The sequence below is a fragment of the Pocillopora verrucosa genome, chromosome 6 (genome assembly GCF_036669915.1).
Source record: "Pocillopora verrucosa isolate sample1 chromosome 6, ASM3666991v2, whole genome shotgun sequence".
Lineage (NCBI taxonomy): Eukaryota > Metazoa > Cnidaria > Anthozoa > Scleractinia > Pocilloporidae > Pocillopora > Pocillopora verrucosa.
In genome coordinates, this window is record NC_089317.1 from 5,678,251 (window position 1) to 5,700,817 (window position 22,567).

The following is a 22,567-nucleotide window of genomic DNA, read 5'->3' on the forward strand; positions in this document are numbered from 1 at the left end:
GTCCATCGCCGAAGTTTACCGAAGTCCCTTCGTCGACGTCGGCATATAAAAAACACGTGTGCCCCCACGCTTGGGTCATCGGATCGCGCGTACCGTACGGTAGGAGGAGCTGGCGAGACGATCGCAGAGGTGCAGAGAATATTGCTCTTTGTTTTGGGATTTTCCAAGTGGTTGCGCCTGAGGTGAACCTGTTAGATTTTGCAGTCACGTTAGCTGATCGAGCTGTAGTAGATTTCAAGGGAAGATAATTCGTTGTCAATCTCATTTTTCCGCCCGGCTGTGTGAGCGTTTCAAGTCCGCAAGTGATATACATACCTGCAAAGAAGGCGTTGAATTTCGCGGTAAGTATCACATAAAAATTCTTATTTTCTTTTATTTAGAAAAAATCAGTTTGGGGATATGTTTTGAGTAAGATCACTTGATGTGCATAAACATCCATGTCGCCAAAGAATCGAAACGAGCTCAGGTCTTTGTTTGAAGTTAGTAAAACATGCCCGGATACATGAATCATGTATGTCCTTATTGGCAGCTGCAATTGATTGTGTTAATTGCAATACTACGAGAAAGAAAGCTGAGATGTAGACAGATTGCTTGTCTGTGAAATTTGCTATCTGTAGTCCATCGATCAGCATTCCCTATTGAGGAATGAAATATACGAAGGCAGATCTTTCAGTTGTTTGTCACAACAGCTTGCGGTATTACTTTTGTCACACAATGACCAGATAAACAACAGACTTCTTGTTGCAAGGTGCGTTTCTGAATCGATTTAGCCGGTTACGTTAGGAAAGAGAATTACTCCAGCGACTTTGTCATTAAATCAGAAGCATAACGTCTTGAAAGTATTTAGAGCGCTTTTAGCGTGGGCATGATTCTCGACGCTGGCACACACCCTAAAGATGTTTGTTGTGGTTAACTATTGTTTCTGATACACGTGCATGACATGTTAAATTCGCTTTACGGCGATGTATATTGTTTGTTTCTGCGAATGAGTACGATATGTTTTTCAAGCCGGTGTCATCCGAAAAAATTCAGATACAGCTTGGGTAGCTTTCCGCAGTCGAGTGATTTCGATGCGAAAGTGAATGTTAATATTTTATCGATTTTATTTTTGGATCGCTCGCAAAATGTCGATCGACTGATGCCGTTCTCTGCGTTATGGCTTTCCCTTCTTATTTATAATTGATTTTACTCAAGCTGTTTTTATTTAAACGAGACATCTTATCATATTCGTAATATAGCTTAATGAAGGGTGAAGACCAAAGCAATATCGCATATTCAACTGGATTTCAATATCACGTTTACAAGTTTCAACGCCTTTCAAATTCCATTTTTTCCTTGTAATTGTCATTTGCGGACAAATGAATGACAGATGGAAGCCATAGTATATTTTCATGATAAATTTGTAAGCTGCAATTATTATTGTAGTGATTTGTGTTTTATGTTTGTGTCTGTCGTGATTTGTCTTTGGAAAGAATACCCCTCACGACAGTGTGTTTTCATTGTTGATTTCAAACTTTCAGTGACCGTCCCATGCGATGAATAAATTCATTTAAGAGTAGATGGGCGGTTTTGGGCTGACATTCATTTAACAGAAATGAGAGCCAAAAAAAAATGTTAGTTCCATGGAGAAAAACAAAATTGCATTCACGGCATAACAGTGTGAGACAAAAAGATGCCTAGATTGTGTAATATCCACCCCAGTACTTGTTGTGTCTTCTAGTCCCACAAACATCCAAACATACCTAAAACACAAAATAGTCTTCGTTCTCAGAATTGGCAGTAGCATTTGATGTGAAATACTCGTATGATTTTGTAGACATCAGTTATGGGACTTTAAATTGCAATTGTGGGGATATTAAACTGTGTGATTTTGTAAACAACAGCTATTAATGATTTCAGGCCATGCTAACAGCTATTTTAACCCTCAAAACCCTGAGGGTGATTTATATCTAATTTCTCCTCACAAAATCACTGCTGCATCAAACATCAAGGTCATGGGAATAAAGGATATGATCATTAGCTAAAGAAGGTTTTGATTGATGAGAAAATTCTCCTTGCCAATATCATAAGGAATTTTTGGAGAACAGTATAGAGAAAATGCATCCTGATGTTGGGGCGTATATAGTTAAACACAAACAGAAATTCATACAGAATGAGTAAAAGGATAGAGACAGTACCAACCCTTATTTTTAACATTTGGACAAGTTCATATGACTGTAGACAGTGGCAATGTTAACATAAGATATGTGCCAGCTACAGAGTGGAATATATTTTCTGTAGCTGTTAAAAAAAAATACAGTTATACCCAGGGGTTCAAATGAATGACAGTCTGCAGACCCATTCTGATCTTTAAAAGGCTTCACAATACTTCTCACTAGAGTATGTTGACGCTTTTTAAAACCCCCAAGGTGACCATCTAAAATCTCCTCACATATTATGACCCCTGAATCAAATTAAAAAGCGATTATCAACTAAAAAAGCTCTTGATTGTAAAACAAAGTCTCCTAGTAGCACCTTGAGCAGTGCATTAAGAACAGTTTAGAGAATATGTATACTGATGTTCTGTTGAAAAGATTAAGATTCTATTGGTAAGACTTACAGGTCTCTCTTTGTGGTTACAGCTGTTTATTCTTACACTGATAATTAATCATAAGAGACTTTAGGACACTACTGGTTAATTTTAAGTAAAAAAAAAAAAAATCCATCTATAGCCTTACCTAGAAAAAAAAAATTCAGGATGAGAGAAATTTCTGGTCTCCCTCTTCCCATGCCTACACACATTCTTACCAAACCATATGGCTCTTTGGCTGTTTGTAATATGTCAAAATACTCTAATCATACATGTTCCAAGTTCTGAATTAAAAGTTAACGACTCTTAAATTTGACAGTAAACAGTTTGAAGAATTTTAAATTTGAATCAATTCAAGATTTGATGATTTGAAATTTCATGTATTTTTGAAAGTTGAGAAATGGTTATATGAGCTGATTATTGAAGTTGGCAGGAATATTCTTCAATTTTGTATCTGCTTTTTTTTTTCTAATTTCATAAATGATACCCTAGCCTGTTTTTTACTTTCTTTCTTTCCATGCAGGTGACTTCTGTTATAGCTCATAAAATATTTATCACCCTAAAATTAAATATTCCTGTTTTCTGTTAATTTTTCCTTTTAAATGTGTAAAGATTATTACTTATGACCAATAAAAAGCTTTGTGGGCACCATTATCAGTAATGTTTTTCCATTTGTATACAAAATTCTTGTCTAGAAGATTAAACAGGAAATATTTTAGCATTTCTTTTATTTCTCCAGACTTCTATCAGATTCATTTTTACTGGCAAACTCAAACAATCTCAGTTTAATTTGTGTGTCTGAAATTCAACTTTGTGTCCATTTTGTGCATAATATTTTAGGTGAATGTTTTACTCAATTTCTTCTATTTGCATTTACATGTGTTCATTCATGTAGTTTTATTGTTTGGTCTGTCGTATAGCTGCACAACACATATCTCCCCACACTCGTTACTTGTTACTGACTTTTTGGTTGATGTATTGATCTGCAGACTTGTTGTGATATTCATTTTTGCCTGGCAGTTCACTTCTTGTAAGAAATTTTGATTTATTTTTATGAATGAGGCAACGTTTTGGTGATAGAAAACATGGTGTTATTTTTCAGATAATGGAGAATGGTACAAAGGAAAAAGAGGAGCTTGGGGCTGCTTATCTTCAAGAAAATTTTGATGTTGGTGGCACTGCTGATGAGGTTCAGTATACATTTTTTTTCACTTATTTTTTTGTCTTTTTTTGTCCTATATTTCCTGACCAACAAATGTCAGGCATGTTCAATAAATTAAATGGACCTATTCTGAGCATTTGGCAGTATGCACCAGGTATGAATTTATTTTCCAGCCAGTGGCAATCAAGTTGTCTGATCAAACTATATTTTGAACAAATATCCATTACATCACATCTCAATTAACAAACAGAACAGACAAAAATTACATTTTAGTGAAGGTTATCCATTCACTAGCAGTCATTTTGAACCCTGAGAATTGTTGTAGTAAGAAAATAAAGTAAGAGGAAAAAAAGTGTACCATATGCAAAGGCTTCATGTTAGCCTTAAACTCCCATGAGTGACCAAGACAGAATTTCTCACAACATTTCTCCGTACAATATCAAGCAGACAAGTGATGAGAATAAAGAAAAATATTATCAGGGGCTTCACTTTGCTGCATGCAGCTGGGAACACACTTAAAAAGTGCTCCTGACAAAACACTTGAGATTTTTTTTTTTTGGGGGGGGGGGTGTTCTCGGAACTCTACAAGATGTTTTCAAAAGGGCTCAGAATATCTCTAAACATTTTCACAGATATGAATTGTGTCACCTTAAAATATTGTTATACTACTAAGATAAAACATCTTTTGCGTTTGACTTAACTATTTCACTCCCAGGATTGATAAAAGCATTATTTCTAGCTACAATGTAAGTAATTGTTGCGCATAGAAGGAGCACATAAAAATGTCATTGTGGTAGTATTTTTTTTTTTAATTTAATGCTCAATTCTTAGAAAAAGGCTATGAGACTTTAATATTCAGCAGACAGGGAGAAGAATTTTTGTTGAGATTTGGCAAGCAAATGGGTTAACACCTAAAATCCCAAGGTCCGATTTTCAATTCTCTCCTTTAGCTGCTACACATTTCCTTGTAAATTAATTTCAAGAATTTGGTGCTAGAGTAAGAGAACAGCTTCTGCCTGACAAGTTTGAATGTTCTCATTACCTGTTTGCTGGATAATGTATGGATATTATAGGGAGAAGTTACATGTTAATCACTTCTGGGAGTCAAAGGGTTAAAAGGTTGATGGTAGAGAGGATGATGACAATGATGTTGAATTTTTTTATTTTTCTCTCCTGTAGTATGGGAAGGCAGATGACGACAAAGCTGTAACCACACCTTTGGTGAAACATGCTCCTGAGAAAGAAAAAAAGGGCAAGAAGGACAAGGACAAGGACAAGCTTGAAGATCTCAAACAAGAACTGGAAATGGTAGCATAAAAAAAATGATTTAAAAAAATTGATTTCTTTCAATGGTGACTAGTAGCCTGCCAGCATGTTCTCGTTACAGAGCTTAAGATCTGACTACCGTTACCACTACAACTACAAGTTCTGGCTGGGAGTAGAGTGGCACTTGTCCCTCATAGTTGTCATCAGTTGTGACAAATTTGTAACTTTAGATACAATCATGATGTTACGCAAGAGAATGTAGCTTTTTCTGCATCAGGAGCACACTTCACAGATAGATGTCAGGCCTAACTGAATATACTTTCTTTGCAATTCTCTGTTGTTTTTTTATTTCCTTTTTTCTTTTTTTGGTATTCCTGAAAAAGTTTTATCTGAAAAAAGAAGAATTTTGACTCACCTTTCAACTCATAGTGCAACTACAAGATTTCCAGTAAAACTCTTAGTGATGGGGTGGCTACAAAATTATTCAGAGTTTGCATGACCTGTCACCTTGTGAAGAAGGTGCACTACTCTTAACAAGGAAAACTCACAGTCGTAGTTGTTCTCATTGTCAGATCTAAAGTTTTCTATCAGCTCAGCGAGAGATTTGTTTCTCTGCTTGTGGAATTATTTGAGATGAGTCGCAAACAGATTTGTTTGGGGTCTGGCAGTATTAATTATCACTTCTACAAGTAGACTCCTTACACACCTCTGGCCAGCTCACATGGCTCAAGGTTGTAGCGAGGAAATGCTGGTGGAGAAGCACTATGATGAGGGCCTGCTTGTATGCTATGGTGAATAACTGCCGTGGAATTGTGTAACACTTATCAAAGTTTCAGTCTATCATTTGATGATAATTTTTTTTTTTTCATTTTTGAAGGATGAGCACAAGATACCACTTGAGGATCTTGAAGCCAGGCTCAGCACTGATTTGCAAAAGGTAAGAGTTATCTACTATGGATCACTCCAACTAGTGAGAAAGATAACCCTTTCACCCTTTAACTCTTAGATCAAATTTGTAATTCTCCTTACTGTCAACCATACAATTCTGATAATGATAGTGCAAAGAATTTAGTATTGGATCTACTAATTATCCCCAAATTGATATTTTTCTTTATTCTCATCACTTATCTGCTAGGTATTGTATTGATATTGTAAAGAGAAATTCTGTCTTAGTCACTCATGGGGGTAAAAGGTTAACATCAGTATGCATATTCTCCATACTGAGCACCATACATTCTTTAAGGTACTGACAAGGAGAATTTAATCAACAATCAGGAGTTTCTTTAGTTTCTTTAAAATCATTTCCTTTATTCAAGTGGCCTTAATGTGTGATTCAGGGGTGATATTGTGGGGAGAATATAGATGCTAGTCATTCCTTGCAGGGATTTCTTTAAGGTTTTAAGTTGCCGAAGCTTTTTTCAAGGTAAACAGTTGTGGGTCTCAAAATCCAATATGGCAGACAAAAGGTCATATTGCACTTTCCTGCCACTTCAGCAGGATTTGTCAAAAGACAGTCCCCATCAGAACATCTTTAAACTAACCTCTAGTCAGAAATCTTTTTTATGTTTTCAGAAAAGATAGGCAGTGCAAATTTATATTTTTATTGAGCCCAAGTTTCGACGTTATAAACATCATCTCTGTATGGGCTCTCAAAGCAATGGAAGTAGCCAGCGAAACCTTGCAGAGAAGCTGGCGTACTTTGCTGGCTGTTGGCTCTTATCTACAACCCTCTCCTTGGGGTCAAGGGATTAAATTCAGGCTATTTCTTACTGGTGATACTATAGTTCATGTGAACCCTTCCACACCCAGGGGTGACCCAAAGGGATGTTCTCCCGAGAATGTTAGTACATTATAATTTCAAAAAGTGAGGAGACACAAGGAAAGATGTCAACAAGGGAATGGTGTTCCAATTAACAACAATTTCTCTGAGTTATAATTATACAAATTGCATTGTGGGCAGTGAGCAAAACTGAGTTTGAGATCTTTGAGTTAAAAATTGTAGAGATGCTTAACCGTTTCACCCCCAGAAGTGATTAACATGTAACTTCTCCCATTTAATATCCACATGTCATCCAGCAAACAGTTAATGAGTATGCTCAAACTGATCAGACAAAAGTTGTCATCTTGATCTAATACCAAGTTCTCATACTAATTTACTAGTAAATGTGTAGGAGTTAGAGAGGAGAATTAACAATCAGATCGTAGGAGTTAAAAGGTTAAAGTAGGTACTGCTATTATGGATGAGGCAAAGCATACAGACTCAAATGCATTGTCATGTTTTGAAAATTACACAAGCATAAGCTTTAACAAAAGTTTTATAATAATGTTCCCTAAAGGGTCTCACACAAGAGAAGGCTAATGAAATCTTTGAGCGGGATGGACCTAATGCTCTGACTCCACCACCAACGACTCCTGAATGGGTGAAATTCTGCAAACAGCTGTTCAGTGGCTTTGCCATGCTCTTATGGATTGGTGCCTTTCTTTGTTTCATTACTTTCGCCATCAAAGCATCCACAATGGAAGAACCAGATAAAGATGATGTAAGTAATGAATATTACATGTTTAATGTATGGCCTTGAGAGAAACAGTTTGTTTTATTTTCCCGAGAGTCCTGATGTTTCTGGAGACGAAGTTGAGGGAAACAGTAGGACTTGAGGGAAAACAAAACTAATTAGTTTCCCTTGGGACCATACATTATGTGCTGTGTTATCTATTTAGACTTTCCTTTAAACAATCATATGGCAAAAACAGACAAAAAAAGAGGGCATAACTTCTTTATTCACACACACATGGGTAACAACTGCGCAATTGTATCCTGGCCGGGATACTTTCGAATTTGATCACGGGCATATGACCAAGAATCAACCAATTACAGTGATCATTTTGTTGAGTGAAAGTCTAGGTATATAACAATGGAGAGTTACCTGGTGCTGTTTGCAAACTTGTTTGAGCTGACATGAATGATCTGTGTTTGGCTCATGTCCAAGGAATTTTGCTAGTGATGCTTACTTCTTTGCCATGGGATCTAACTTACAAGCAGGTCAGGCTATCACAGATATGGACCAATAGGATCTTTAATTTTAAATACAAATGATACAACATGTAACGTTTTTTAGACTTCAGTTCAGTCCAGTTATACAAGTTCCTTTTTTTTTTCCTTTCAGCTTTACCTTGGAATAGTTCTTGCCACAGTGGTTATCATAACTGGATGTTTCTCCTACTATCAGGTCAGTGTACCAGCTTTTAATACTTTAAACAAAATTCCTAACATCAAGGGCATATATATATTTTTTTGCAATCCAAGTGGCTACATGCAAAATTTGCTTGTTGAAAAAGTTTATGGTGATTATGGGTGCATGTAGGCTCCATAACTACACAATCTCACAGTTACTTATTTTCTTTTGCTGATTTCTTGAGTTAAGGAGGCCAAGAGTTCTAAGATTATGGAGAGTTTCAAGAAAATGGTCCCACAGGTAAGAGAGTGATCGAAATTTTCATATGATTGTAGTTAAGTTTTACCAGCAGATCTGTGCCCAAGAAGTCTTGAATTTAAGACTGAAGTGCCAGTAGGTCTCAAATTACAAATTTAACAAAACTTTAACCTGGCTCCTTGTAAAGAACAATAAGGCATTGGAATGATCAAATTACTTGCCTCATCATTGTGGATGTTGGAATGTAAAACTATTATTTATGGGGTATGACAGAGTAAATGAAAATTTTAATATTTTGCAACTGTTAAAACTTGTATTCTATACCAGGTATGTAGAAAGACAATGGTTGGTCTGAGTTTGGTTATCAAATAAACGTTTTGTTTTTTTGTCAAATAGATAATGGTAATACTGGTAGCACCGAGTGGAGTTCAATTCGGTCTGTAATCATTCGAGTGATTCTTGGGAGTCCGATTTGTTAATCATGAGTATGATTACAGACAGAATTGGATGACACGAAGTCCTGTTGCCAATTAATCAAAACTGTGACAAAATTTAAGAAAGAGACTAGACATCTGTTATACCTTTTCACAAGGAAAAAACAACAGTTAACTCGGCGAAATGCGAGACAACTGCACGCGCACGTGACGCGTTCTGTCCACTTACACAGGCATGACGTGTAAACTGTCCCTTTATACTGTCCTATTATACTGTCCAATTACAAGCATGATGCGTAAACTGTCATATTTATGCTCAAATCGAGCTGGTGAACACCAATCGCGTTCGAGCATTCTATCATAGTTTTTACTTAAGGTGCTTATCAGTTACTAGTGTTGGACATGGAAAAAATCTGAGTTCCCACAAGGAAACAAACCCTAGACCTCCACATTTCTTGGTACAGTGGTCTGCAATTGACCCCTTCTTTGTGGGGAACAAAGAAACTTTTTTCTTGCCGTTAACTCTGTGAACCTTTCAAGACATGATGTAACAGTCCTTTTCTAAGATGTAGAGTTCATGGAAACAAAATGTTTCATTCACAGGAAGCTACTGTCCTCAGAGATGGGGAGAAACATAACATAACCGCAGAAAAACTTGTTGTAGGGGATGTTATATTTGTGAAGTTTGGAGACAGGGTACCAGCAGATATCCGTGTAACTGAAGCACGAGGTTTTAAGGTACATTCTTTTTGTGTATGTAGTTTTCATAACTTGGTTGCATACAACTGTTTGTGGAAAGGTTGTCGAAAAAGTGCAGTGCACGCGACAACCACGAAAGGCATTGTGGGTAGTTTTTAGGTCACGGTTCCTTGACATCAGGATCTCAAGGAAATCTGAGAAAGCATCACTGTAAAGAAGAGGTATAGTGGGTTTGATGAATTTAATTCGTTCTCAAGATTGACTTTTAATTCTCAAACTGACGAGAAACAAAAATAGGAATGACTGATCTTAATGAACGACGAAAACGATGTAAACTTAACGTTGAGTAACCTTTCGAGGTTTTCACGTGCACCATGTCTTTTTTGTGACAAGCTCTCTGCAAACAGCTGTATGTAACCCTTTTCATCCTTTACCATCACTTACTAGAGTAGTGTTAAACCTTGACACCCTAACATCATTATGCATATTCTGTATACTGCGCTCTAAACATCTCCTACAATGCTGACAAGGATAACTTGTCAAATAATCATGAGCTGTTTTAGTGGGTGATCAGTTCCTTTATTCTCCTGACCTTTCTGTTTGATTCAGGGATGATGTGGTAAGGATAAATTAGACGCCAGTCACTCTTAGGGGTTATAGGGTTAATTATAATCATTGTAATCATCGTTATTGTTATCCATTGTTGTGATCAGTATCACTGTTGTCATTGTCATCGTTATCAGGGTCGGGTTGTTCGGAAAGGTGTTAACGTTTATCTAGGTTTAAAAGTTAACCTTGGATTTGATTTCTCGTGTAGATGGGTGTGTGCAAGAGCTAAGAACGAGTTTCATCTCCGTATGACTCAAAATTAACAGGGGAAAATGCAAACGAAAAAAATCCCTTTGCAGAGCTATAAAATTAAATTAAAAGTTTCACACTAACTCCGGGTTAGTTAAAACGTGTTTTAAAGAACCTGGCCCAGAACCATATTTATTAGTCTATCGGACAGATTCCATGTTGCAGTGCGCTTGTTCAGTAAAAGATTACAGATGACGTCATAATGTGGTGAGAACAAAAAAAGCAGCACACAAGAGGCAGCCGAGTGTGTCACCGATGTTCTCGCTACAATTTGACTTCTTCTCTGAGTTATTACTGAACAGACCCACGGTGACATAAAGTGTATCTGTTTTATATTAAAGAAGCAGAGATTGTTGTTGGTGATGTCATATATGCATCTGCCCTCCAAAATATCATAAGTTATGATGAAAGAACCAATCAAAACTCGTAAATAATTCAGCTCATTACATAAATTGTAATATTTACGATCATTTTTTCTTTTTGTACCTCTAGGTTGACAACTCATCTCTCACTGGTGAATCGGAGCCCCAAGCACGCACCCCAGAATTCTCCCATGACAATCCCTTGGAGACAAAGAACTTGGCATTTTTCTCAACAAATGCTGTTGAAGGAACCTGTACTGGTATTGTTGTTCAAACAGGCGACAACACTGTCATGGGACGCATCGCTAACTTAGCCAGTGGATTAGGGTCAGGGAAAACACCCATTGCTGTGGAGATTGAACATTTCATTCACATTATCACAGGAGTTGCTGTAACTCTTGGAGTGACGTTCTTTATTCTCTCACTGATCCTTGGATACCACTGGCTCACTGCTTGCATCTTTTTAATTGGTATCATCGTTGCCAACGTGCCTGAAGGTCTACTTGCAACTGTAACAGTTAGTAATTTTCTATGAATATTTTCCATGTTTACAGTATGAATGACCTTTTTTCAAAGCAGCATTCATTTTAAAACTCAAGTTAACTTTATAATCAATAACACGTTTTCTGGCGTGTTATGCATCTAATTATGCTTAGACCTGTGGCATGCGTGCATAGTATTTTTAACTTCTTCCAACAAGTTATCTGAAAGAATACAAGTCTCCAGTCTTGAGTAGTCTGCTTTTATTGGAATTCATCATGGAAGAAGGAAAACTTCTTCTCTATTGTGGCCAATTTACATTATCCCCCACCAATGCAGCATCACAGTTTTGTTACCCCCTTCATTCACAATAAATTGGAGTTAATTTGCAGTTTTCAATCCCAAGGAATTATTGTTTTTTTAAGTATGGGGTTCTCTTCCCTGAGCTGGATAAAAAAATCAAGATCTTGGTTAGTTTTCTGCACTATTGAATGCATATGACTGTGTGAAACATTCATAATAGGCTTACATTCTGATTCATCGCTCAAGGTTTGTCTGACTCTCGCTGCTTAATGAATGGCAACCAAAAATTGCTTAAAAAATCAAGATGTTGATAAATTTTATATGCTGTTGAATGCATACGACTGTGAAACATTCGTAATTGGCTTATACACTCTGATTTATCACTCAAGGTTTGTCTGACTTTCACTGCTAAACGAACGGCAGCCAAAAACGGCTTAAAACATCAAAATGTTTATTAATTTTCTATGCTGGTGAATGCATGACTATTTAAAACATTCGTAATTAGCTTACACACCCTGATTTATTACTTAAGGTTTGTCTGACTCTCACTGCTAAACGAATGGCAGCCAAAAACTGCTTGGTGAAGAACTTAGAGTCAGTTGAGACTTTGGGAAGTACATCCACCATTTGCTCAGACAAGACAGGAACCTTGACTCAGAACAGAATGACCGTGGGTAAGTGTTGTACGAATTGTACATGTATGTAAAAACTTCTTAACTGCACAAGAAATTCATTCGTTACTGCATAGAAGACAAAAGTTAGAGTGCGTGCCTGTAGCTTATTAGGATGGTCTGAAAGCTTCATCTGCCTGAACTCAATTTCTGTAACCCCTATGAAGAATTTTTCAACATTGCTCGTATGACATGCACTTAGACATCGATATCTGGCTTTACGGTAGCTTTCACAACCCTCAGCTGCCTAAAAGCTCCTTAGACGGAGCTCTGCAGCTTAGGGATGACTGAATTGATGACTGAGAAACATAACTCTCCTTTTCTATAACATACTCACTCTGAATTTCAATGCTTCACTTTCAATTGCAATTTACATGTATGCTGTTGTCAGTCCTTATTATGAAAAATTTTTTTTTCAAGGAAACCAAACAAAATGGAGCGACGTCTTTTATTTCAAACAGAGGAATGTGATCTTTGAACACACTTAAATATCGATAATGTACTAGTTTTCTGGGAGATTTGTCCATTTACTAGATATACAAAGACATCGCTTTTTTATTTTCTCTCTTTTTTATTCTGTAGCTCACATGTGGTTTGACGACAAAATCTTTGAAGCTGATACAACAGAAGATCAGTCAGGAACTCCAATGGAAAAGGTACACTTTTGAAAAATCCAAGCTCTCGTTGGGATAATGCCAGTTTTTCTTCTGTAGTTGTTGTTGTTGTTGTTGTTGTTATTATTATTATTATTATTATTATTATTATTATTATTATTTTTATTATCATTCACTGTCATTAATGTGATCATAGACTCCTGTTTTTCATTATGTTATTATAGACTTTTAATGCTAATTATTTTATCATGGACCATTAAGATTGTTATGTGAAGATAGCTTTTATGTATACTAACTTCTAGTATACAGTAAATTCTTGAATTAGTGTCACACCTTAATCAAGTTCCATTCGGAATAGGTTTACCCTGGTACCAGCGAAAATTAACGGAAAAAAAATTGATAGATAAAAGAGCACTCCTCTCTCCCAGGGATTTCAGTAAGAGCCGATTATAGGCAGTCTGCCATCTGCTCTCGTGTTCCCATTTTTATGTTGAATGTAACAAAAGTAACAATTTTACCATCTGTTCTGACAGACAGAAACCTGGACTGCACTCGCTAAAGTGGCGGGTTTATGTAATCGTGCAGAGTTTAAGACAGGACAAGACGGTGTACCCGTACTCAAAAAGTAAGAAGCTTCGGGCCCCTAATTTTTAAGTTATGCTAATATATCTTAATCACCATCTTAGTTGGCGTTTGAAAAGATTGGATTTATAACAGAAACCGCCATATAGCGCTTGGCTTGTCTGTCCTTGGCGTTCTTTTAGTAAAACGTGGCGACATAGCAAACGGCAAAAAGAGCACCTGGCATAGACCAGTGCATAGTATTTTCTTGGTGAAAATCATAGCTGCCATATTTGATTTTTACAGCAGCGGAAGGCTAGGGCGAAAAAGATGCTTGTATCAACGGGCGAGCGACGTTCAAAAAGGAAGGACTGGGGTGGGACAGTGGAAATTTGTCGCCTCCCCCTCCTTCACCGTCCTCTCTAACTCTAAATCAAACATCGCCGGCCGGATAAACGATCGCGAGCTTGTAACGTTAACTCGTTCTAATTAGACACCTGCATTACAGGCTATAGAGCGCATGATTTTGAACAAACCCAAGATGCATTTGCTGCAAAACTTACCTGAAGGGAGGCCCGAGGAAAAATTCCGGTGGGGGGTGGGAAAGAGAGTAACCTTGCCCTGTGTACAAAACCCCTTTTGAAAAACAATTGCCATAAAGAGAAGAAATTTACAAACATAATTACAACTTAGAAGTAAAAAATATATTTAATTTTTCAACAGAGAGACCAATGGAGATGCCTCAGAATCTGCTTTACTAAAATGCATCGAACTACAAGTAGGAAATGTGGCTAAAATGCGCGAGAACAACAAAAAGGTGGCAGAAATTCCCTTTAACTCCACCAACAAATACCAGGTGTCTATTCACGAACAGGAAGGTGATGAAGATCCTCGTTACCTTTTGGTCATGAAGGGGGCACCAGAGAGAATTTTAGATCGCTGCTCCACAATTCTCATGAACGGCAAAGAGGAGCCCCTTGATGAGGCGAAGAAAGAAGCCTTTGAGAAGGCGTACTTGGAATTGGGTGGAATGGGAGAGCGTGTGTTGGGCTTTTGCCATTTTTACCTGGATGCTGAAAAATTTCCACCCGGATTTGAGTTTGTAGCTGATGAGGTGAGTTCAGGTTACAATAGGGCTATCTTTTTTATACCTTTTCTTTTTCTTTTTCACCAGAACGCCATTTTACCTTAATGGGAAAACGGAACGTATTTTCGTAATTTTCCTCTCCCCATACGCAAATCGTCAAATATCCGCCCGTATTATGCGTTAAACCATCGAATGAGGGGTATGCATGTAATGTTGGTGGGAGATTGGAGTCCGATTCGATCTGAAATCTTACTAGTTGTGAACAAAATCAGAAGACCACGAAGTAGGAGTCCGATTCGCTAGACTCCAAATCTCTAAGTCGAAGAGCCTGAATCCTTCGTGGGTCACCGTGTAGTGCTCTCTGCAAGGGCACTGAACTCACACATTGCCTCTCTCTACTGAAGGGTAACCAAACTGTTAAGGTAACCAAACTTTAGAAATTTCAGCTTTCAAAACTCTTTACAGAGGCTTATCAGGTTTGCTTATCAAGTCAGTTAATAAAACCAAAATAACCTTGTTATACTCCCTCACCAACACAGCACCACAGTTTCTTTAGAAACTTACCCAATTGTAGAGGAAATAAGCGAACTTAGGGAGGTAATTTCGTTTTGTAGATCACTCACATCTCAAAACTAGAACACAGTACCTGAGGAAACCGAACAAAGAAGCTTATGAAAGTTTTCCAGCTGAAGAGTTTTATAGAATTCTTAAAAGAGATAATACTGTATATTGTTTTTTTCTCTGCTCTTAGCCTCCCAATTTCCCTCTGGAAGACTTGTGCTTTGTTGGTTTAATGTCTATGATTGATCCACCTCGCGCCGCTGTTCCCGATGCGGTCAGCAAATGCCGCAGTGCAGGAATCAAAGTCATCATGGTAACAGGTGATCACCCAATCACAGCCAAGGCCATCGCAAGGGGCGTAGGAATCATATCTGAAGGTATATGGAAAGCCTGAAGGTCGCGGTAGTCCTTAGTCCTCAAAATTGGCTCGAAACGCTTGGATTCGAGTGTTATTATCTTAGGAAAGAAAATTAACAAACTTTCCTTTGAACCATTCTACAGAAACTGAAACTGTGGAGGACATCGCCGAGAGGCTGGGTGTCCCTGTGGCTGATGTTAATCCGCGAGATGCCAAAGCCATTGTAGTTCACGGAGGACAGCTCAAGGTAGCAATTAGTGTTACCGTTGTTGATTTCGTTGTTGTTGCTGTTGTGCTAATTGAGGTCTCAATATGTTTTCCTGTGGAATGTGACTCCATTAATATAAATGAGTTCAAGGTTAACGTTTATAGAAACCCTGTGAAAAAAGGAAAAACGTAGATAGATCTCTAGTTCCCGGCAAATGCAATTTTTTTCATTATAGAGGCCAAACAACTGAAAGCAGACGGCCATAAGTTCAATTTTTACCATCTGCTGTTTACCGTTAGCTTGTCAGAAGGCCGTTAGTGCTAGCGTATCTCCGCCCGCGGGAAGATTTGACACGAGTCGCGTCAAGGTTTCCCGGATGTCTGGCATAAAATCCCTCACAGACCCCTCGTCAGTTCCCATTTGTTCAAGGTCCCATACTTCCCCGCGGGCAATGACGCACTCATGTGAAAGCGCTTAGTTTTCCACCTACTTCATTGCACGGACCAATTTTTCATAACCTCATCTGTACTGCGTTTGAAAAAAATCATATTTTAGCTTGAACAAAGGGATTCAGCATGCATGATATCTTGCACCTCATCACAAGTTGTTGTGCACATTCAGTGCTAATCTATAGTTCTCTTAATTTCTGTTTCATTGTTAGGATGTCTCAAGTGAACAGCTAGATGATATCTTGAAGTACCACACTGAAATTGTATTTGCCAGGACTTCCCCGCAGCAGAAACTGATCATCGTAGAAGGCTGCCAGAGACAGGGGGCCATTGTTGCTGTGACAGGAGATGGTGTTAATGATTCTCCAGCTTTGAAGAAAGCTGACATAGGTAATTTTCTACATGCCAAAAAACTTCCAAGTTTCTGAGTACGTTAAAGTTGTAAGTTGTCACTTAAATGACTTGCCTTACGACTAAAGAATGTGGTCGTTGAAATGCCGAGGATAACGAAAAAAAGTCCAAAATTCTGAGGAGGTGTTGTTGTGTAGTAGTTAGTCACTGTAAAGTGTACCCAAACAAAATGGCATGTAGGTCGAGAAAGTGGAAAGTCAGAGTCAACAATTTTGGGTGAGTGAAGCAAATTTCAGATTATATGGCGCTCGGACTTGACATTTATGATTGCTCTGTGTTTGTCCTTATTAATGGAGTGTCGTGTCAAGGGTTATATTATCAGCGTGATACGGTCCCCTACCCACCCCCCCCCCCTCTCAGCTCCGTCCCTTCACTTCAGCATTATTGTTTAAAGCCTAACACTTTTTTTGTCTGTCCAGGTGTTGCTATGGGTATCGCAGGCTCAGATGTGTCCAAACAGGCGGCTGATATGATTCTGTTGGATGACAATTTTGCCTCCATTGTTACTGGGGTTGAAGAAGGTGGGATAAGCACAAGTTTGTTTCAAATTAGTTATAAATGTTCCAAATGCTGAGATTTGTCCTCGTTTCATGGGCAAAACACTTTAATCTATACATAGGATTATAAAAGGGTACTGTTAAATTATTAGGAAAGCCTTATGAAATTCCTTGAGTACAGACTTAACCTTACTTGCCAATAGAATTAAAAGTAGGTAGTAGTCTGTTTATGATGAACTTTCATGGAGTTTCTCACCTGAAAACTGATGAGAAAACCATGCTGCCTTCCTTCTGATACAACAGACGAGGTTAATTCCTAACTGAATAAAGTTGTGTTATTGTAATTACATTGAACTTTGTGTTTTCCTTGGGTATTTTTTGTTTTTAGAATAGAAAAACCATAGACCTGCGTGTTTCATCTTTCCTTCTCCAGGTCGTTTGATCTTTGACAACTTGAAGAAGTCCATCGCCTACACTCTGACCAGTAACATTCCTGAGATCACTCCATTCTTGATGTTCATCATAATCGGCATTCCACAACCTCTGGGCATTATTACAATTCTTTGTATTGACTTGGGTACTGACATGGTAAGTACAGCAGGCTCCAGCGAATAACATAGTAGACATATGTAAGAAATCAAGCTTAATATGATATTATGATCATTATTATTATTATTATTATTATTATTACTATTATTTTTTTTCCTTTTTAATTCTCAGGTTCCTGCCATTTCTTTGGCGTATGAGAAAGCAGAGAGCGACATCATGAAGAGGAAGCCTCGTGATCCCTTACATGACAAACTTGTTAATGAAAGGTATGACGTTCAGAACCACCCAAGTTAAAGGTGGCTCTCAACATAATCCACAGAGTTAAGACTTTGGCAGAAGACGAATCTTGATACGGTTATATATCATTGGCTGAAAATTACTGGGTTTCTCGGTTGCAAACTCGCGAAGGTGAAAAATTAAGGTGTTTTTTTTAAGGTGGCAGTGTCGTTATGGTAACCTTTAAAATAAATGATCAAATCTTGTTGATAAATGGTTGGTCTTTTGTTTAATATCATTTTCAAGAAAATAAATCAAATTGCGGAGTCACTAACCCATACTAGCAAAAATGTTGAAAATTAACTGAACTTTCTTGAGTCATCCCAGGCAGACAGCGCAATGAGAAGTTGGAGTATCATTTAATCCCCAAAAGATAAACATTACATTTTCCTCTTAGAGCAAGAGTGCTTGTTGATATCTATGCACTGTTCTGTTGAACTCTCATAATTTTCCTTGAACCTTTGTTGGGTAATACCGAGCGGAATTTTTTCAGCACGATTCTAATATCAACTCTCTCTTTCCAGGCTAATTGCCATGACTTATGGACAAATTGGTTTCATTCAGGTGAGTGAAGTACCAAATTCTAACAAAACGGTGTAAATTGGTCATTCTGCAGACCAACATATCTGCAGCTACGCGTCATTTGAACCACGTCTTTATCGAAATATTAATTGTCCTTTAATTGCGCTGTGTTCGCGAGGAAAGTACTCTCTACTAGTGCTGTTCGCTCTTTTAGAGTCTGCAAAAGTGGGTTTCAGAAAAGAACAGGTAACTTTTTTCCCCAAAGTGACTCGCTAGTACCTGCACTCTTTTTCGTTTCATGCTGGAAAGAAATTGAATCACAGAGGACAAGTCTGTCGTTGCATTATGGAATTACTGGTTCATCTTGCTGCAGTTCCATCTAAAAGCAACACAGAGGAAAATTCTTGTCCCGTTAATTTAAGTTAGTTCTTCGAGTTACCTGTCTTGGTATAAGTGTTTATCTGTTTACAAGTATTTTATTGTCTGTAGGCTTTGGGAGGCTTCTTCACGTATTTCGTCATTATGACTGAAAATGGTTTCTTTCCAACTCGCCTGTTTGGTATTCGATCGGAATGGGAAGACAGAGATAATAACAGCGTACCTGACAGCTATGGACAGGAATGGGTGAGCCATCTCGATTCATCGACTCTTGTACAGTTTCTGGCTATAGCGGAGCTCACAGCGCGTGCGCAGCGAAGCCCCATTTTCATAGAAAATTGTGGTAACCCGTCAAGCCGAAAAATGTTATATGATAATAAGGAGTTATTTAGCCAAAACTGTTCTGTCCCAAATATACAGTTTCCTATTATGATCTTGCAGCCTATGTCTCTTATGTCTCGGACTTGTTCAACCCTAACGAGCCAACTTCACTATAGAAGATTTGAGATTGAAGTTTGATGTTGAGAAAATATGCCACGTTTGCTCCCTACCTTTCTAGACAACAAGGCCATTTCGATTTTCTAAATCTTACGCACACACTTAATCAGTTTTATGTTTTAGAAACTTTTCCACATGTTTAACACATCACACTTACTTTATATACGAGGATTTCTATTCTTTTAACCCATGAGCTCTTAGCTTTTAACATTATTTTTCCTGTAGACGTACAGCCAGAGGAAGATTTTGGAGTACACATGTCACACAGCTTTCTTTGTCAGCATTGTAGTGGTACAGTGGGCTGATCTGATCATCTGTAAAACTCGAAAGAATTCCATTATTAAGCAGAAGATGACGTAAGTTGACATGTATGGTGTGTTTTTTTCGTTTTTGTCGTTTTTTTTTCCTACAATATTTCTTTAACAAACGGATATAGTACAATGTTAACATATCTATTCGCACTCTATCACAATGCTTCAATCTGATTGGTTACGCTACTCGCCAACTATTCCGTGATAGATTGTAAGTGAAGAGAGTAGCCCTACAGTCTGTGGTTGTAAAAAAAAAAAAGGAAAACGGTATGAGCCTGTCTTGTGTAATTTGGAACGACTCATGGATTTATTGTAAAATGACTAGATTATGCACTCTCGATTTCTACGCGTGATGAGTCGGGCTTCGCTTTCAAATGGGACCAGTCCGCCGGATTTATTTTTTAATCATCATTTATGTCAAGTTTTAATTTTTGTTGATACCTTTTTGCATCAGTAACAAAGCCCTGAACTTTGGCCTTGTCTTTGAAACTGCCCTCGCTGTACTGCTGTGCTACACTCCTGGTCTGTCTACTGGTCTGCGGATGTACCCATTACTGTAAGTACACTCTGTCGCATAGAGCGCCCGTGGATAAAGTTTCGTACAACCAAAACCAAAAAATGAGAATAGACCAATAAAAACACTGGTTCGTACCTCAAAGATCCAATGAAATCTCGGAGTAAGATGGGGAAAAGGCGCCGGAAAACGCGAGTTACCAAATCACGATTGCTTCAGTTTTGTATCCGAGTGATCGCGAGGGAGCTTGTATTTTCTAGACCAATCATGAAGCAAAGTAAAGAAAAAACCAAAGCAAAGTACGAAATCCCGTATTGTTCTATTAGCAGAAAGACTTTCGCTGTGATTGGCCAATCTCGATCCGTTGGTAAAATTAGTTTTCCGGGTTACTTGGTTGTATTCATGTGGATGGTGCTTGTCGTCGTCAACTTTTGTGAAGAGGAGCCTAATCCAATTAACACAGACCGTAATGAGCACATTTTGTTCTCGGGTTAAAAGTTGTGCAGAGTTAAACCAAGTAGTTGATCGTTTAGTTTGATCGCCCGGGTCAGTGTAGTCCTGAGAAGCACTATTGTCGGTAGCATTCACAAGAGGAAGTTTTTAAGACTTAAAGCGTGGTTTTTATATGTCGGGAAAATCACAGACGATCAGCAATTTCATTGTTTCCCGACCGTCCCAGATTCTTCCGCACGCCATCTTGCGGATAGGAGAAATGTAGACTAGGCAACAAGAGGACTGGTAGCGAGCTGAAACTATCCTAACGTCTCTAACAATGAAAATTGAAGTTGTCGTATATCGTTAATGATCGCCGATCATCGAGGAGACTAGAAACGTTCGCGATTTTCCCAATTTGTCGCCGATCATTCTCCAGACAGTCGGGAATCTCTACGATATCCAGTTTTCAATTGTTGAAACAATCTGGGACGGTCGGAAAACAACGAAATAACCGTTCGTGTGGAATTTTTCCGACATATGAAAACCGGGCATTATGATGACTTCTGCTAAGGTTTCCGAAACTCTAAACAGTCTTCCCAAAAACTAGTCTCATAAGGACGATTAGACTTAACGATTAACTGTCACTCTTTGGTTTAAAACTATTTACAGTTTATTCAAATAGTTTGCATATTGTGTATTATCTTTACTTTCTTCTACAGGGCTCAATGGTGGTTCCCGGCCATTCCTTTCAGCCTTTTGATCTTTGTGTACGACGAATGTCGTAGATATATCATCAGAAGACATCCGGGATGTAAGTCATTTCGCTTTGGTCAATCAAAAGAAATTGAAAAATAGAGAAGTAAACTTGTTTTCAGTGTTTTTTTTTTTCTGGCCTGGTCTGCCCACATTCTCCTTTCCCTCGTTATCAGAGCGAGGACAGGGAGGTGGTGGTGAACAAAACGCACTTCGTAGGCGCTTTACTTTGTATTAAAATCGATAAGAGATTTTTTGATTTCTTTTCCTTTCATCATCATTATCATTATTATCATCATCTTTTGTTTAAGAAATTTGTCTGCAGTTAAGTCAGGCTTGGGTGTTGCGACTTGCATTCTGAAATCGTAGACAAAGTCTTCAAAGCATCTTTTCTTTTTTTCAGTGAAGAGGTTTATCCGCCCTCCCCTCCCCTCCCCTCCCCTCCCCTCCCCTAATCACGATGTTGTCGTTTTGTGGATATAGCACTGATTGTGTTGATTGACATGTGATTGGAATTGGAATTGGGAAGAGTGGAGCGGGAGGAATTGTGGTAAAAAACGGTAGTCCAATCTTACTTCAATCTTGCCACTTGTGAGCGAGTGTCCAAAAACCTTTTGTCTGACATTGTTGATCTATGCAAAAAAAAAAAAAACTAACCACTTGGGCCGACTTTTCTTGTTTTCTTTAGGTTGGCTGGAACAAGAAACTTACTATTGATGAAAACCAAAGCGAGTATGATGCTGTCAGTTGCGTGCAGATGAATTGAGATCGAATTGAATCACGTTGAAAGCGGATTGGATCACGAAAGACTGTTAGTTAAATGCCTCTTGCGCTTATGAATAATGTTTCAGAGTGAATTTATCTGCCTTGAATATTACAAAGGCATGTTGCAATGATTATATTACTACCAAATGCTTGTAGCCGTTTTTAATTTGCCAAAACGAGTTTTGAAAGTTCAAGGATTTTTCGTACTGTCCTCCCTCATGACTGAATGAAATTGAAAATATTGATGAGTTGAACAATTCTTTGAAATCGAAAGGAGGTTGTGCTTTTCGAAGGGAAAAGATATTTTTGACAATCCACATTGGTAATTATTTACTCCGTCCATACAAAATTAGTCATTACATACATAAGCAATAAAATGAGCATTTTTTAATGTTTTTCTGTGTATTGACTACGGATAGTTATATGGTCGTGTGTGTGGCCAAGAGGAACTCTGTATGTATCGTGATACAACAATGCACTGCCCGAAACAGCAAGAGCCAGCCAGGGCCCAGTTGTTCGGAGGTCGATCGGCGTTAACCCAGGATTAAATTTAAATCAGGATTTCTTTGTTCAAAAGCCTTTTTG

At 38.1% G+C, this 22,567-nt stretch overlaps 1 protein-coding gene across 1 annotated transcript; it reads left to right on the forward strand.

Moving 5' to 3' along the window:
* Positions 1-68: 68 nt before the first annotated feature.
* LOC131786106 (sodium/potassium-transporting ATPase subunit alpha-3-like) lies at positions 69-22,373 on the forward strand. The gene is made up of 26 exons (XM_066168183.1): positions 69-181; positions 280-341; positions 3,672-3,758; positions 4,911-5,039; positions 5,875-5,934; positions 7,334-7,537; positions 8,162-8,224; positions 8,420-8,470; positions 9,466-9,600; positions 10,912-11,298; positions 12,097-12,238; positions 12,818-12,891; positions 13,383-13,474; positions 14,134-14,524; positions 15,249-15,435; positions 15,560-15,663; positions 16,286-16,463; positions 16,904-17,005; positions 17,415-17,569; positions 17,702-17,796; positions 18,331-18,370; positions 18,818-18,952; positions 19,430-19,560; positions 19,970-20,071; positions 21,184-21,275; positions 21,906-22,373. Exons 3-26 carry the CDS (start codon positions 3,675-3,677, stop codon positions 21,932-21,934), a joined length of 3,162 nt encoding a protein of 1,053 aa, XP_066024280.1. The 5' UTR covers positions 69-181; positions 280-341; positions 3,672-3,674; the 3' UTR covers positions 21,935-22,373.
* The last annotated feature ends 194 nt before the right edge of the window (positions 22,374-22,567 follow it).